Consider the following 18,603-nt stretch of genomic DNA (forward strand, 5'->3'; position numbering starts at 1 on the left):
TTTTTCCCTGTCCCCAACTTTAAAAGAATGCCTCACATTTAAAAACTGTATCAGGGATAGAAGATGCTAAGCTATCCTCCATGTGCTTCTAAAACCCCGAATAGAAACCTGGTTACCCATATACATAGCCAAGAAATCTAGCTGGGGAAATTGTGTTTCTCTTATCTCCTACACTAAGTTTAAGACATCAGCTTACAGGAGAAAGCTGACTATAACCCAGTCACTTAAAATTATGTAAACAAGAAAAAAACTGCACTGGCTGTTGGTGGGGAAATAGATGCAAACCCAGGTCTCGTGTGTAGGCAGACACGTCCCGCTCCCATCCACCAAGACCTCCTCCCTTTATGTTCCCTTTTATTTCATGTGCAGATATTCGAATGTTGTGCTTTGCTACTGAACATAAAGAAAGAATTTGTTATGTTGTTTGAACAAAGGGCAAGAATTGTTGTTTTTTTACTTGGAAGGACAAAATGAGCCATTTGAACAGCAATGAAAGTGTGAAGCAAATATCAACCATTCCAGTGCCACAGTGATGGGAGCCACAAATCAAACAAGCAACATAATTGGAAAAAAAATTACAGTGATGGAATTCATGACTTCAGCTGTCTGTACCCAGATGTGTAGTCTAGTTAGAAGTGGTAATATCACATCTGGCTCTACAAGACTACAGCCCCGGGTTATCTTTCATGGGAGGTAGTGAATTACTTTACAGTGTCATCTAGTACTTTAAATCAATATCCTCAATGTTAAATAATGAATCTGTATCTGTTTATGATGCAGGAGAGACAATACAGACCTTGATATTATTCATCTATTATATTAGTCATGGCGATCATCTTGACCTCCGCCTCATCCAGCATGTTAATATATATTTAAATACAGTATGACTGTAAATTGTCTTTTCCAGGTGAAGTGTGTGCGTTACTGGCCTGATGAGACAGAGGTGTATGGAGACATCAAGGTGACCCTGATAGAAACCGAACCGCTGGCAGAATACGTCATACGGACATTCACCGTCCAAAAGGTAAACAGGTCAACATTATCGACAAAGAAACTGAATTATAGCGTATTTGTTCATAACACACGGACTCTTAAACCACTTCGTCAAGGGAATTCCAAAGACCTGAAAAGCAAACAAACAGAAAAGGATAAAGCTGTTGATGTCTTTGTCATAATATTTACACAGGATTTTAACATGGCAGCATGATGTCATATCAATATGCTGTGATTCTGGTTTAAAGACTATTTCCCACAAGACCTCATTTAGGATTTGAACCCCCTCATGTTCTCGAGCTGCTCAGTTACTCTCGTTGTTGCTTGTTACTTATCACCTCCATTTTTTTGTAAATCCAAAACCTGGATTACCATTACAGCCAATGTGTGATTGGGGATTTGAGGCGAGCGAGCAGTGTTATTTGTTTGTTTCTCGCCTGTTTAAGGGGAGGCTTGAAAGCGATAATTGGGGCCCTTGTAATCAGGCAGGAGGGATTTGAGAGGAGAAAAGATGAGTGAAAGTGGAAGAATGTACCGCCATTGTTGTGGTGCAGTTCTCCAAGGCTCTGCACAGTAAATGGAAAAACAGCAGAAACACACTACAACAAGAGAAAAAGGCTCTGATCCAAATCCTTGATTTTTCAAATGACTTTTCCTTCTGAGTCTCTTCTCTTTTTTTCCCATTGCTTTTCCTCACCATGTTACATCCATTGTTTCTTTGTTACTTACCCTCATTTAACTTTACCTTCTGTCTTTTTTGCTTAAGGTTATTAATTGTAGTTGGACTTATTTGCACGACTGTTTACAAAAAACAATGTTGGCAGCGCAGCAAAGATGATACTGCTGAGATTAATATTTATTTTACTTAAGAATCAATGGCATAGATTTGGTTTTTAGAGGGGGGCAGCCATTTTGTCCAGGAAGAGGAAAATGACAGTTAACAGTAGTACCTCACCTCTGTGATCAATAGGTACTCATCGTTAGAATCATGTAGGAAAATACAATGCACATATATTAAACACCTTTAATAACTAAAGTCTTTCCTTCCTGCTGTCTTGTGTTTAGTTTCTTGCTCCTTCTATACCTCTGTCTGTCTCTCTCTTTTCCTCCATCCTGTATTTCCTTTGCCTTTCACTTGTGCAAAAGCAGCTTATGAAGACGAGTCTTCAAGTCCTCGCTGTCAGCTCGTTTAGCAAGCTATTAATCCATACCACCTCTGTGTGTGTGTGTGTGTGTGTGTGTGTGCAAGTACTCTAAAATTCAAAGGAAAGCTGATTTTGAAATGCCTGTCATTTTGCAGTGTGCATTAATATGCACAAATACACACCATGCACACACTCACTAATACAAAATTCACCATATTTAAACTACAGTAGGTTCTGTGACTGTGTGTGTGTGCATGTGTGCTAAAACACACACACAGCACAGTGTGAGTGTGAAGAACAAAGAGAAAGGGAGAGGGAGAGAGTATACAGGTTCTGCACCACAGTTAAATAGCTTTAATTGCAGTGAATAATGAGAACAGGATCTTAATGAAAAGGTTTATAAATGGGACATCCAAGGAGATTAACTGAGCACTGAGGAAGACAGGATGACAGAGTAAGTCTCAAAGAAAGAGAAACTGTGTGCATATGTGTGTGAGTGTGAGAGAGAGAGAGAAATACAGGAGGAAAAAACCGGCAGATCACAAAAGACATCCATGTCTGAGAGTCAGAATCTGTAAAACAGAGTAGTTATGAGTGAGAAGGGCAATAAGTGGGTGGAAGTTAAGCGAGTGTCTGTTCACCAGCCCAAGTGTTTGTTTTATCTGTGAAATTGGGATTTTTTTCTAAACTTACAATATAAACTCGTCAAACAGAAAATTCTCTCCCTCTGTCTCTCATGAACACAAATTACAGATAATTGTAACTTTCCAACACCAGGTTAAAGTCGATATCCACTGACACTAGATATTAAGTTGGAGAAAAATGAGCCTTAAATCCAGTGAGTATCCTGATCTGCTCTGATCCAGATTTGGTACTCTGCAAGCAGGTCAACCAAAACCACCCAGTGGACAGTCAGCTGGCACAAAAACAAAATTGGAAGGTGTGTATCTGCAGGGTCAGAGAATTTTTGAAGAATTTGTACTAACTGCAGTTTCTCAGTATTTTTATAACCCTACAACAAATGGGGCTTAGTTCATCTGATGGACCATATCCAAAACAGCAGAAGAGTAATCTGGTCTGTGGCTCTCAGATCAGGAGAAACCAAACAATTGCATGCCACAGCGGAGACCCAATTGTACAGGACAGGACTCAGCAGTGTACACAGTCTACAGGCCAACAAACACAGCTCTAAGGATCAGCGCATATGAGACAGACAGGACAGATGGCCTGAGAGAGGTGCAAAACAGGCTGTTTACTGTGTGTAAAACGGTAGGAACTCTCTGTGAACAGAGACGTAGGACTGAAGCACAGTTTGTCTACAGTTTGCAGGGTCAAAAAAACCATCACCTCCCAGACTGTGGTCAGATCAGATTGTGACTGAGAACAGGGGACTCCCAGTCATCATTTAACTCTGGGTAGACCTGTCTCACTGCTGAGCTATGGTTTCCACATGGGGATAATACCTGTGTTATTTCCCACAAATCTTTTAACTGAAGCAGCCTCTCCAATGAAAAATGTTCAGTCAGAGCTCCAGGCCAGTAATTTGGAGTTGATTTTCTCCAGACAACATAGATGACTGATGTGAACCTTCACAGACAAAGACTTCAAGTCAAGTTTGAGTAATACAGTGAAGAGGCTGTGCTTCTCAAACAGCTCTCAAACCATGTTTTACTTCAAAAAACCCACACTCTAGTTTTCTGTCACTGTGTTTTTTGCTTTTTTTCCCCCATATTAAACCAATCAGTAGTCGTCCTCCTGGTTCTCTCCAGGCTTTCCAGTGGCAGGGCCAGACCGTTTTCATAGGGGTGGACAGGTTTAGGCCAGTGCTCACTTTGGGGTGGACGCAGAAATTCTAATTTTGTTAAATTTTTTCTGCAGTGTGAGGAGCTGTACAGAGGTCAGATTATGATGTTTATTCATGGTCAGACAGTGTGTATTTAAAATAAGCTCCTGATAGTTGGTGGATATGCAAACAATCAATCTGTGACATTCTCTTCATTTTCTATTATTATTGTTGTTGTTTCTAGTGATAACATTATTTAACTAGCTTTCAGTACTGGAGGTAATCTCTTGTTATCTACTGTATGTCACCATAACATTTATTCTCAGTGTTGTGAGGCTATCTGGTCAACTTGCAATCTCTTCTTTATCTTCTATGTGGTTTGGGATCTTGAAATCCCTTTGAACCATTAGATTAAGGACACAGACACACAGACACACATACACAAAATTCTACAAATGTCAGGGTGTAATTGTGATCAAAGAGGTCATACACCATAACTAGGACACAGGTTCAGCTTCTACCTGAAAGAGAAGCTCAGTGCATTGTCAGATTGACCATGTGGAACGCTAACCCTAACCTAATCCTTCACTCATTCATTCCTTACAGGTTTTTCCAGAGGCCCAGAGAGAATAATAACATGAAAACATATGAAAAATAGTATGTGTGTCTAACTCTTGGATGCTCACATGAAAACATAGACACCAGCAGCTTTACCACTGAAAAAATGTACATTTTCTGTACATGGGGAACTGGACCAGAACTGGGGAGAATAATAATATTAGTTTTAAAGCCAATTTTTAGAATATATTATTTTTCACTCATCCATTTTAAATTACTCTTAATAAGAAGTATAAAATATAAAGGAGGGTGTAAAACACAGCAGAGATCACTCTCTTCTTTGAGAGTGAGCAGAGGCTTTAAAGTGTTTCCATATGCTCATCTCCTATTTTCAACATGTTGTGCACCTTAATGTCAGTTGTTGTTTTTATTTTTTTTTTCCAACCAGTCATGGATTTGAGGTCCTGGCTGTGTTGGACCGCCGTCTATCGATTTAGAGAAGTAATTTCAACATCACAAGAGAGCAAATCAATGGGAAGTCGAGTTATCAAATCACCTCGTGGTTTTCTGGGTTTTATTTTTCTCCTCTCTGCCTCCATGCCTCCCCACCTCTCTTTGTAGGTCTGTTTATCTCTTTTCCTCTATCTTTCCTTTTTCCTTTGTCACATCTATATCTTCATCCTTCCACATATCACCACTTATCCTCCCTCTCAGTTTATGTTTCATTCCTTTACCCACTCTCTTCCTTTACCTCTGCTACCTCCCACTCACAGTCTGTTTCTTGACCTCTACCCCTGTCTTTCTCCTCTCTGTTATCCCTGCTTCTCAAGTTATCATAAGGCACTCAGCCAAAGCAAACAATTCACTGCAACCTATACCAGAGCAGAATGGAAGCTGCAATTACAAGAGTTTCCTCCCAGTTCTATTCATAGAGAGTAAACTGAACTGAGGAGGACATGGCTCTCTCCATTTAAGATCTGTTTAGTTTAGAACAATATAATGGAATACATTGCTTTGAATTATTAAAGCAGGGGCCTGTAGTGTTATGGAGGAAAAATGCAACTGCTGGAAGCTGAAGAGAGAGTCATACATATCTCATGCAGCATTTTGGAGCTGTCAGAAAGTTAGGAAACTTCTACATCCCGTGAGGAGGGATGTGGCTGGATGCTCTGAGATACAGGTCAGAATTCAGAGTAGGAACCAGAAGCAGGACCCTTCAGCATCAAGGTGGCTCAGGTGAATTTATCTGACTTCAACAAGGTGGCACAAACTGTCAAAGTTATACAGTTACTGTTGACAGGTCCAAAATTGAGAGAATCCTCTGAGGTGTCCTGGAGGCTTAGTTGAAGACATGTGATGTGCTAGATTCAAAACACACCAAATATTTAAACCTGTCATAACTGAGTTTTTGGCCACTTGGTGGCAACATTAACAAGTTTAATATCTATTTTGGATCTGTTTTTAGTCTCTATCAACTCCTGGTGGAAATATCTGGCTCTTTAGGTGCTAATAGATCCACTCTGCTCACCAGCTAGTGTCTAACTCTGCCTGTCTGCCATTTTAGTAATGTACAGTGGGTTTATAGAGCTTTTTCACCGCAATTTCTAGACATTATGTCTGTATCCCAGGGAGGCGCTGTGATGTGAGACTTAACTGCCACCTATTAAGCATCAGAGTGTCATCTTTAGTTTCCCAATATCCCCATTGTTACACAGTAAAGTATTTACCAGGCCTTTGTGTTTCTAAAAAGTCCACCATTAAAATGTCAAGATGCTATCACGTGGAGAGCCACAATGGATGCCTACTGCCATTTCATTTTCCTATAATCTCTATTGTTATGTACCAAACTGTCTCTCTCTGTATCTTGCCACAGTAAGTGGTATGGACTCCAATTTATTTTTTTTTATCTTTGTCTTTTTTCCAGCCGGCAGGGTTCTTGTCTTCCCTGCAGAAATGAAAGTCTTTTGGAACGTCATTTTCTCACAGGCTTTATTTGTTTAATGAAAGCATGCTCCATTTTCTACTTTGTTCAAGTACCTGAGTTGTAAGAAAACACTATTTTGATACTTTTGTGATATCTTCAAGTACTTGTGATATCTTAATTCATTCAGAGAGGAGCAGAAATGACTGTTAGGTATCTAAAATCTCCTTGTAAATTAGGGAGCTGAACTGAATCATGGCATTTCCTCCTGTAAATCTTTCCCTAAAGGGCCATCATGAGATTTGTGAAATCAATTAATCTTTTTAGTGGAGCCAAAATGGCCATCAGTTTCCTAAATTCTCCCCTGTAAATTAGGCAAATGAGACACGATAAGTCTTCCTGTCCCTCATTCCCAGAAGTGGGCCAAGTACCATCTTGACATCCATGAGATCGATTTATTTTCCATCAGAAGCCAAAGAGGCAGCATGGCTCCTAGATTCCTGAAATCCCTGCTGTAAATTATGCTGCTGAACCACGATGTGTCTTCTTGTCAGTCTTCCCCAAAAGGGCCATGATGAGATTTGTGAGATCCATGCATTTGTCATCATCAAGAGACAAAATGGCTCCCACTTTTCACAAAGAGACAGAATCTTTTCCTGGAATTTCCACTGTAAAATATGCAACATCTGTGTGTGTGTGTGTGTGTGTGTGTTTCTCAGAAGGGTCATCATGAGATCCGCGAACTCCGTCAGTTCCATTTCACCAGCTGGCCTGACCACGGCGTTCCCTGTTACGCCACCGGACTGCTGGGCTTCATTCGACAGGTCAAGTTCCTCAACCCACCAGATGCCGGGCCCATAGTGGCACACTGCAGGTAAGCGCACAGACACACACGTAAAAGGACCCAAGGTTTTGTACAGAAGATAAACTTAATTCCCTGATGCTGCTGGTCAGTGGCTGCACAGACCAGACAAGGACAAACAAACACAGACACACTTGTACAGCTCTTGGCTCTTGCCTCTTACGGGTGCGTCTGAGAGCACAGGTGCTTGAGGGGCTTGTATAACATACAGCATAAAAACAAGCACAACAAGCGTTTTTGTTTGTACATGAAAATAGAACCATATTCACTTTTTAACATACATCATATTTTGATTATTTCAAAGCATATTATTGGCTTAGAAGGTTTAAGATAAATTCTTTGTGTTGTACTGTAACCACCCACCATCACACTAACACACACATAACAGTACCTACACATAACCTCCAAATCTGTTCTTCACAGTTATTGTACAATAAAAAGGAAGTCTATTAGATCTATTGGAAGAAAATCAACAGCATATGCCAGTTTGTTCAAATGTCTGTTACAATCAATGCAATGTGAACGATGATTCTGGTCTGGGAAACCACTGCTCCTTTCCAGTTTCCTACTGACAGACAATGTTGTTTTCTTTGACCATGACCACAGTCTTTTCCCTAAACCTATTTAGTAGTTCTCCTTTTAATCATGACCATGACTGTAGTTGCTGTGCAACTAACTCTAAAACCATAACAAACAAAACCTTAACAACAACAGTGGCAGATCAGAAAACAGAAAGTCTTGTTGTAATGGATCTTTGTTGCTTTACAGAACAAATGATTTGTTGGTACGTCAAATCAGAAAAACATAATGCTGTATGCAGTTTTGGAGGACTTCTTGTTTAAGTCATTAAAGCAACAAAATATAACTTTGCAGAGCAACAGTGCCCTTTGCAGCCACTAGTGGTAATTTATTCTGCTGGGCTCTGAGTCTAAGTGGTTAAGCCGTTTTCATGTACAGAAAACAGAGAGAGATAATCTCTTGACTGGAGCTCCAACTGTGTAGTCCCACTCACTAAACTAAAACATGACAGAATATTACCCATGATCCCCAGCTTCTGGAGCAGGAGGTGCTGTCACTGTAACAAACACACAAACTCAAACAAATTTCAATCTTCCTGTTCTCCTTGCAGAGAGTAATAGAAATACAGAGAACTGGGAAAGGACAAAATGATATAAGAGATGCAAATAGGATCAGTGGTCAGAATTTCACTCTCTGACACAAATAGTTAGTTGATTCACATTTTAAAGTGTGTTTTAAATGGAATATCTATTTGCATGTCTGTTTGAATCTAAAATAAATCAGATGACAAATCTAACAAAGTAGGCCACAGTCAGCTGGAACATTTAACCTGATCACAGCCTGAAAATCTCTTTGTTTCACTGTCAGCCTTTCTTTTCTCTGCTCCCCCTTTCCTCCTCAGATAAGACAATAGCACAGGTTATTAGTACCAATATGATCACATACTGATCCCCCTTGTCCATAAATTAGATGGATGGTGTTAACCTTTGAGAAGTAGGAAACAGAAAAAAAGAAAAAGAAATTCACCTCCCACCCCACTTTCATCCTACCACCATCATCATCTAGTAGGAATAGTGGAAGAAAAAAAAAGTGACAGTTTTAAGATCCCCATGGTGACAGTATATTTAACCTCCATGTTCTATTCTTTATGGGACATAACAGTTCAACTCTGGGGCCAGATTGTAAGCAGGCACAAGCTTTAAAAGGTCAGCACTCTGACAAGCTATGAAAAAAGGTTTGGAGTAGATTCCTCATATTGGCACCAGCGTTTAAAATTAATGTATTCCATTTGGTGGTCCACCTTAATACAACATATAGCTTCGAATGGGAGACCACAGGAGGAATTAAACTCCAAACCCTGACATTTAACCTTTACCTTTAACTGAACAATTTTAAAGGGATATACCACTTTTTTGCTTTATATCTATTCATACTTTTTTGTTCATGTTTCCCTGACCTCAAATTGCCTCTACACTGCATTGCTGCACAAAAATATCTAAAGCAAACAACATTTTTCCTTCTGTTAATGTATGTACACCATCCACTACAGCAAGTTCCTGAATTGGGAAAAAGAATAAAGTGTTGCCACTAAATATATTTCAGTTCAGCAGTTTAGTTTGTCCATCCCCAAAGTGGCCTATATAACCTTTGCAAAAGTAACTTGTGTGCTCTGAGATCTGTAAAATGTGATAATGGTCTGGTTAGGTTTACACAAATAAAACAACTTGACTAAGGTTTTGGGAGAGATTGCTGTCATGGTATTGAAATAAAACCAATATTGACTGTTAAAAAAAAAAAAACATTCACCTTTTGGAACTGACAAGTTTTTATACAACTTATTGCCTTTGACTGTTAACTGTGTTTATGACAGCACATAACAATTTAATTTGGTTACTTGATCATTAGTTTATTTTTTTAACAAAACTTTAATAAAGCTTAATTGTGTGTCAGTTCATCTAACACGACAGACAGCGGGACAAAGACAGATAGGTAGTTAGATGAGAAAGTATCCACACACACACACAGAGTGAAAAAAAAAGTGGATGGACAGACAAGGCGAGCAGTCATGTAAACAGACAGCTATAGTAAAAGTATGTGGACAGACAGGCTGGAAGTTATGGTAGTCACTTCTAATTTCCGGGGGCACTCTGACACTATTGGCCTGTGTCATGAGGCTTTCAAACACACACATACACACATGCACACACACAGCGGCCCTGGCAGTATTCTGGTCTCAACATTAATCACAGAGGTTGACAGGTAATCTGCTGAGGCGCTCCCTCCTTTCCTCTCTCTTTCTCCTTTCTATCTTTCCATCTTTCTCTGCTCTTATCTCTCTCTTTTCTCGTCTGTTTCTGCTCTCTCTCTCTCTCTCTCTCTCGTTCTCTCTCTCTCGTTCTCTCTCTCTCTCTCTCTCTCTCTCTCTCTCTCTCCTGCTCTGTATGGGAACTGTCAGGGGGATTGCGAAGTGAAAGATAGGTTCCTCCCCTCCCTCTTCCCCATCCCTCCATACCTCATCCTCTCAGTTCCCTCTCAATCCCTCCATCCGTGCCTCCTCTCCTCCCTTGATCTCTCCCCTGTGACGACCACTTCAATGCCTCCCAATCACTAGCCTCTTCCCACCATTCCCTTTCTCTCTCCCTCCTCCTCTCCCTTGCTCATTCAATCCATCTGCTCATCCGTCCCTCCGTCCCTCCATCCCTGTTCAGGATGTGTCACCTTAACACCTGACATTTGGTATTAAAGTCTGTGTGTGAGTCACAGACACAGAGACTCCACCCTCATATTAAACTCCATGTGTATTTAAGCATCATTTAGAGCATCAGATTTTCTGACTGTTCTGGTCAGAAAAAAATTGAATTGACCTTTGGTGAATGATTACTGTTTGTAGTGGTTCCTAGGACACTGGCAAAGTATCTTGTTTTGACTCTTGTTCCATTGAATTCAGCTTCATTGAGAAACTAAAAATACTCAGACGTCAAGAAAAGTTTACAAGATTTTATTCATGATAATTCCAGCATCAGAGCAGGTGAGCCAGATTTACATCTCAGCCTGCTTCATTACTGACTTGACGCTCTATTCTTGCTCAGTACTTTATCTGTTACATATAACATCTCATTAGTACAATGCTGGTAAAACCTGCACTAAACTACGTCATTATCATAAAACTGCACACATCCTAACACATCAAAGCACAATAATATAAATAGACATATAACAAGAAATGTAACCTTAGCATTGTCCTCTTTCAACATATGCATTTACTGTTATATGAACAAGTAATTTAAGAGAATAAACAACATGTCATAACAAAGTACTTTACCAAATAAGGATATGTACTTAAACTCTGTTACAGTGAAGGTGGAGGTTTTATGATGTTGTTCTACTATCAGAGATCTTAGACATAAAAACAGTATAAATGATGGATAAATGAAGGATAGATGTGTTATTCTTTTTTAAGCCAGACCTTGTTCGTATATTTCCCATCATACACCACTGCACTAATAGCATCAGTGCAGGAAACTCACTTCTGATCAAGCTTTGGCCTTTTCTCTTCGTACTGCCAGTGGTAATGCTGACTGTTTCAAGGTTATTGATGTCATTAGAAAAAAATATTAGTAATATTTTACCAGTGACTTATGAGTAATGAAACAGTTGTTTATCTGTCTGTAGTGGTTGCAGTATTGTGATTGTTTATTTGTGTCTGCAGTGCCGGAGCAGGGAGGACGGGCTGCTTCATCGCAGTGGACATCATGTTGGACATGGCAGAGAATGAAGGAGTGGTGGACATTTTCAACTGCATCCGAGAGCTGAGATCACAACGAGTCAACATGGTGCAGACAGAGGTGAGGGTTCAGACACACAGTACACCCACGTATGTAAGTGCAGACACATCACATGGACCGTGAGAGTCCACTTGACCTGGCCCAGACAGAGGTGAGTAACACACAAAGACTATTTTATTAGACAACCACACTTTTGCAAGAAGGACGAAAACATCCCCACTCTTACATTTTATTTTGAATATTTCCATTAAAGCATGGAAACTCTTGATTCAATTAAAAAGACATCACCAGTAGATAAAGGTTATTGAAGTGACTTAATGAGAAGCTCTGCATAGAGAAACTTCTCCTCAAACTTTGATTCTCACACATCAGCTCACTCTGTGTACATACAGATATATTCCACCAAAGGCAAGTTTTATGTAGGAAGTATGTTTAATTAGCTTCATTAGCTTGTAGCATGATATCTATGTCTGTAGTTTGTGTACAAGAAATGTGAACATAAAAGAGAGACAGAGAGTCTCAGTGCTTCTTTCAGTCTTATATCATCCATCCCAATCAGTCTATGAATATTTAACATTCACTGAATAATAGATGACTTTAGTACAAACACACACACACATATACAGTATACACACAAACTCTCTAAATCAAACACATACAGATTTAGGATTCTTTGTGTCACTGTGTGTTTGTTAGGAATATATTGTGACACACACACACACACACACACATACACACACATACACACTAAACTTTGTCTTCACATTACTTCTTTTCCATCTAGTTGTTGTCAGAACTTACCAGTCAACATTATTTATCTTTCACCAGGACCAAAATGATTTTCTTCATCTGCAGTTTCTGTAGCAGATGGCATAGAAGTAATTGCCTGCACTAAGCTGATTAGGGCTAACTAGTGTTGATGCAGGGATGACTATACTACCACTACTTCTACTACTGCTACTGTACTGCACTCTACTGGGTCTGTTAGATCTGGCCAAGCTCAGTCAGAGGGCAGATCTACATGATTAGGTCACACATTAGATCAGTTTTACACTTGATTTCTTCAGGTTTATCGTTCAATATCTCTAAAACATGGAGGATCTGTTTCCTAAAAGGTTCTGTCTTTTCGTCAGTCGAGGACTTTGGTTACATACAGTCCTTTACACAGTGTCATAATTTGTTCCTATTTTGCGCTATCAATCATTTTTCTTAGAGTCTGTCTTCAGATGTTGGGTGTTTCATTTTGGAACAGAAGAATTCATTTCTTCTCTAAGCTACCTTAAGCCGACCTAATCCATCCTGCCTCTGCTTTCCATTTGTGCCACTGATGAAAACCTTGCATATCCAAAAAGTCAACTTTACCAGGAATAAAGAAAAACAGCCTCATTTTCAGACTGATGGTTCAAGCCCGGAGCCTGGAATTGACTTGTGAATGGGTTTAGGAAGTTAGGAAGTTACCCAGAGCAACACTTTGACTGTTTTCATATGACAGCAATGTTATGAAAAGCTAGTTTTGTGTATGTGTGTGCACACTCGTGTGTGTTTTTATGCCTCTTGAAACCAAGCTAAATGCATCCTGCCCTCCCTTTTGAATATGTGTGGGAGCAATTTGTGTCAGTGTTGAAGCTGCTTGACGCTATTATAATCCTGCTCCACACAACACAAAGCAATTAATCTTTTAAAAGGCACAGGGGAAAGTGTGTGTGTGTGTGTGTGGTAAGTGTATGAATGAGTGCTTGTCTCTTTGTGTGGGTTTATGTGTGTATGCATACATGTGGTTTTGCATGCATGTGTGTGTCTCACTGGAGTAGGTAATGGCCAGGAGAGGTCATTTCAGTGATGCTTTTAAAACTCTCCTCTTCGCTCCAAGGGCAACAATTAACATTCAACAGAGACAGAGACCGACTGAGAGATGAAGTAAAAAGCAAATTGAAAAAGCATGAGACAGCAGACAAACACAAGTGTGAGAGGAAGCAAGAGAAAGTGATGGGAGACAGAAATAAAAAGTGAACAAACACTAGATAGAATTGAAACAATTGCAGGACACACACAGAGAGAGAGAGGGATGGGGAGAGGGAGAGGTAAATTAACATGCACAGTGGCTGCTGTAGCTCATGTTGGCTGATGCTTTTACCAGCAAGCTAGTTGGTTGGAACACAAAGAGCACACTTGATCCGGAGCACAGAAACACTGCAGGGCAAAGCACTACTCCCTTTTAATTCACTTTCAGGCTACCAAGAGAGCACAAGCACGCCAATAATGAATTCACACGCACACAGCAAACGAAAACTGTGTTCATGACAGAATGTCTGAGCTTGTCAAGAGACGTGAAAAGGCAGGAGATGCAGCTTAGCACAACAGCGCCCTCTGTCCCAGAGGTGTCAGTGCTCACAGCCACAGTGAGAAACTACAGTCAAGTCCAGGGGCCACATGCAGGTTCAAGGCAACACCTGTGTCTACTCATCGAGACCAGAGATTTGTCTGTTTTTTTTTTTCTTTATCCCTTCAAAGAAATTGTAACTCCAGCATTTCGTTTGATCATCTGCTTATGCTCATGTTGCAGGAGCAGTATGTGTTTGTTCACGATGCCATCTTGGAGGCGTGTCTATGTGGGAACACAGCCATACCAGTGTGTGAGTTCAGAGCCATTTACTACAACATCAGCAGACTGGACCCACAGACCAACTCCAGCCAGATTAAAGACGAGTTCCAGGTGGGCACACACACACACACACACACACACACACACACACACACACATATACACGTTGATCTCAGTCACTTTTGGGGACATTGCATAGCTTGCCTTCATTTCCTGAAGAATTACCCAAACCCCTACCCATCTTACCTAAATAAAACATTTTTGGCTTTTGGTCTCAAGTGAGTCTCACATTATGTCTGTGCAGATTCTTTGCTCTATTATCTTATTTGATTAGTATTTTTTAAAAGGAGTAAAGTTGCAGTAGGGATTAATGAACAAATTTTCTCTTCTGCCAGACTCTGAACATAGTGACCCCCAGAGTCCGTCCAGAGGACTGCAGCGTGGGTTTGCTACCCAGGAACCATGACAAGAACCGCAGTATGGACGTTCTGTCAGCAGACCGATGCCTGCCTTTCCTCATATCTGTGGATGGAGAGAGCTCCAATTACATCAATGCTGCATTAATGGATGTAAGTGTATATTATGGGATGTGAATATGAGTGTGTTGTCTTTTATAATCTCAATGTTTCTTTTTAAATTCCCTGTGATGCCTTCATCCATCAGCAGTGTTTTTCACTTGTCTGTTTATCTCATGCTTGCTGTTATTATTTATTTCTGGTCAATTTCAACACTCCAGAGCCACAAACAGCCTGCGGCCTTCATTGTTACCCAGCATCCTTTGCCAAACACCATGGGCGATTTCTGGAGGCTGGTGTTCGACTACAACTGCTCTTCCATTGTAATGCTCAATGAGATGGATGCAGCGCAGGTAAAAGAAAAACACCCATGCACTCACAAATACACATTTTCACTTTCAGTTTTCACAGCTTTCGTCTGACTTAGTTTCAGAAAGACATCAGACGGCCGACAGCCAGGAGCTGTAACATCACAGGGCCTGATCAGTAAACCCAGAGACTATCTTTATGAATGTGAATGTGTATTGACAGTCCTTGGAACTGCATCCTGAGAAGGTCTAAGTTACAGTTTTTTACAATCATACCTGATCCAAAGCAAGTAAAAACAGAGAGAAGCGAGTTGCTAATTTATCTAGTTATTCAGCAGTTCATAAATGTATACAAATCTTCCAAAATCTAAAATGCTGGATTAAGAATCATCATATATTCTTGTCATTACGGGGTTAAGTTGCCACACTTGATTAACATTGATTTAAAATGAAAAGTCTCTTTGTTCCAAGATTACACTGAATAGTCAACAGCCTTGTAATTAATGAGAGTTTAGGGGTGCAATGTTTTGCTGCCTAAACCACAGTACATGCTAACCATACTGCTCATGTGCCCATTCAATACATATGTTTAGCACATTGCAGAGGAAGAGAAAATGCAGCAACACAAGTAATCATGTAATCAGCACAGTCTAGATTTAGATACCTCATCTCCAACCAGGTAAATTAGGCTTGGATTCTACTTGGCATTATTCCTGTGTCTGTCTGGTGGCTGTGTAGATGGAAAATTAGGTGTAAATTAGAGTCCTATTTTCATGTGTCATTTTTCAGTCGGCTTTATCTCATTTTAGACCCTGCACAGAGTACTATATTCCTCATGTGGATCACTCTTTTATCTGGCTTTAGCATGGAAGTACAAAAACTTGAAAAGCAAAATTTGCATCTGGCCATGAAGGTTATAATCTTCATAATCAATGAGGGGAATTCATGCAAGGTTTTGTGAAAACATCTTTCTGATTATTACTCATCCTGTTATGCTCTTTGAAAGGAGACCCACTTGAATAAAGCTGGTAAACCTTTTTTTTTCTTCCTTGTCCCCACTCTCTGGCTCTGTTCTCTGTAGTTATGTATGCAGTACTGGCCAGAGAAGAGTTCATGTTGCTACGGTCCCATCCAAGTGGAGTTCATATCGGCAGATATTGATGAAGACATCATCAACCGAATCTTTAGGATCTGCAACATGGCCAGGGTGAGCACATACTCAAGAGTTTTCCCTGTTTCATGTAAGACTAGTTTGGTATTTTGTTTAATGAAAGCAACAAATTAAATGTTTAAAAATGAAATGTTTTGGAGGTACAATGTATAATATATGAATCTTATCCTTGTACTGTGAAGTGCTGTTGAACTCTGATAGTTACAGCAGTAGAGACAACCTTCAAAATGTAAAGTGACTCCCACATAGTTTTAAAGTACATTCTTGTTTATTGAAACAGTATAAAAAATATCATGGTAATCACTTTAATTTTGTACAGACTATAGTTCAAAGGCAGTCTTAGGTTAAGAAGAATCACCACCAATCACCAACATCTGCCTTTATGAAAGGCAGATGGATGTGGAGTGGAACTTTAGAGACTTGATTTGATGGTTTATAAAGCAGACTTGTGACATTTAATAGAAACACAAAATGACTCAGATTCCTAGATAAAAACACTCAGAAATGTATTCCTTGACCTATATTTGACATACAACAATAGATAGTGGAGTGATACACCCAGGAGCACGATGTAAAGACACAGAGAGGGCATTTTCATTTATGTGACCTTTACTTCCCTCTAAGCAGCTGGCAGGATGATACTGTAGCAAGCAACACATGATAGCAGCCAGATAAACAGAGTCCTGGTTTAGTGAGTTCTCCGTAGAGAAAATGGTAGTGTAGAAGGAGGTGGTGCAGGAAGGATTTCTTTCCACTTGTCTCCTTGTTCCTCCTCCTGTTCTGTTCCCACCTCTCCTCTCCCCTCACTTCCCCTCTCATCTCTCCTTTCCCTTCTCTTTTCTCCCCTCTTGCCTCCTCTTGTTACTCCCTTCTCATCTCATTTTATCACCCATCCATGACGGTACAACTCTAGCGGTGCCCTATTGTCTGCATGCTCCTATAGTGCTTAGTGAACTCCCCACTACCCCGCTCTCTATATTCTAACTCTCCGTCTCTCTCTCCCCTCTCAAACACATCACCAGTCTAGCGTGAAATGGCTCATATCATCACCACAACAGCACCTCTCGCACTGTGAGAGCAGCTCCAACCTAGCTGAGTCTGTACCACCAACCACTAAGCCATTAAATGAAGGAGGAAATAGTGAAAGAGTGAGGGAACAGGAGAGGTTTGAGAGGAGGGATATACAAATGAGGAGAAAATAAAAAGAAGGGAAAGAACAGTAGAGTGAGTGATTTAGAGAAAGAAATGAGGTGAAGGAAAAAAATGGGGCTAACAGTTTGAAAGAGGAGTGGATTGGAAGGGGAAGATGGGTAAAAAGGAGGGAAAAGATTAAGTTAGAGAGAGAGAGAGAGAGAGAGAGAGAGAAGGGAAGAGAGGAAGAAATGGGAAGGCAGGTAAAGTGGAAAGAGAAGGAAGGATTTTGTGTGTGTAAATGTCAATGTGCATATGCCTGTCTGGCAAACCCAGCAGTAAATCAGTATGACAGTGACGGCGGGTTTTGGTATTTTAGGTGGCGGATGCCAACCGCCACAGGCCAGACGGCTGAAAAACATTTTTGTCTGCCGTGAAATTGAATTAAACATTATAAATATGTCGTCTTTGTTGAGGCCAATCCTATTTCTTTAGAAAAGACATTTTGTTCAGAGACAAGAACTAATTGCAGCACAATGACCCGCTAACACATGAAAAGTGCTTTATGTATCATTTAAGTCTAACATTACCAAATGAGACCACCACTGAAAAGACTTACAGCCTCTGCCTGCAAAGAGCACTTTACTCACTTTTCCATTCCCTGTGGAATAACTGCATGATGTTGATTGTGGCGATGACAGGTATGGTGATAAAAAAAAAAATCCTAATCTTCACACCTCTCTCCTCAGCCACAAGACGGTTACCGCCTGGTGCAGCACTTCCAGTTCATTGGCTGGCCCGCCTACAGGGACACACCTCTCTCCAAACGCTCCATCCTCCAGTTGGTCAGGAGGCTGGCTAAGTGGCAGGAGCAGTATGACGGAGGAGATGGGAGGACTGTTGTACACTGCCTGTAAGTTCAGCATTGACACACACACACACTCAAATATGTGATAAAGTAGTAGGAGCCAGGCGTAAGGAGGACAGGAACAAATGCTGTTCACCAGGATGATAAATCAACACTAAATCGTAAAAGACAAATGTGCCCCTAGTGTGAATGTGTGTGTGTGTGAGACACTGACAGGTGTAAGATTTTGAGATACACTAAACAATGATAAAGTACGCTCTCTCTAAAAGAACACACACACTTATAAGACAAAACAAAGGTTCACATACACTAGCACCCACTCATAAAGGCAACACACAGCCTTAATTTAATCATTTATTTCAGTCCAGATATGTCTGAAGTGAGCTAAACCTAAAGCTAACCTTTTTTTAAATGAATGCAATCGTTTTTATGCAACATGAAG

The 18,603-nt window shown here is 40.3% G+C and overlaps 1 protein-coding gene across 8 annotated transcripts in view; it reads left to right on the forward strand.

Annotated features, from left to right (window-relative positions):
- Window positions 1–18,603, forward strand: part of ptprt (protein tyrosine phosphatase receptor type T) — a 295,874-nt gene that overhangs the window by 270,624 nt on the left and 6,647 nt on the right. For all 8 annotated transcript variants that reach the window (XM_051074478.1, XM_018702965.2, XM_051074474.1 and 5 more), the window contains 8 exons: window positions 908–1,024; window positions 7,120–7,274; window positions 11,491–11,626; window positions 14,130–14,279; window positions 14,564–14,737; window positions 14,905–15,036; window positions 16,073–16,198; window positions 18,043–18,206. In XM_051074478.1, coding sequence (XP_050930435.1) covers window positions 908–1,024; window positions 7,120–7,274; window positions 11,491–11,626; window positions 14,130–14,279; window positions 14,564–14,737; window positions 14,905–15,036; window positions 16,073–16,198; window positions 18,043–18,206 — 1,154 coding nt within the window. The remainder of the gene's footprint in view (window positions 1–907; window positions 1,025–7,119; window positions 7,275–11,490; window positions 11,627–14,129; window positions 14,280–14,563; window positions 14,738–14,904; window positions 15,037–16,072; window positions 16,199–18,042; window positions 18,207–18,603) is intronic.

This window comes from Lates calcarifer, linkage group LG12 (assembly GCF_001640805.2).
Source record: "Lates calcarifer isolate ASB-BC8 linkage group LG12, TLL_Latcal_v3, whole genome shotgun sequence".
Lineage (NCBI taxonomy): Eukaryota > Metazoa > Chordata > Actinopteri > Centropomidae > Lates > Lates calcarifer.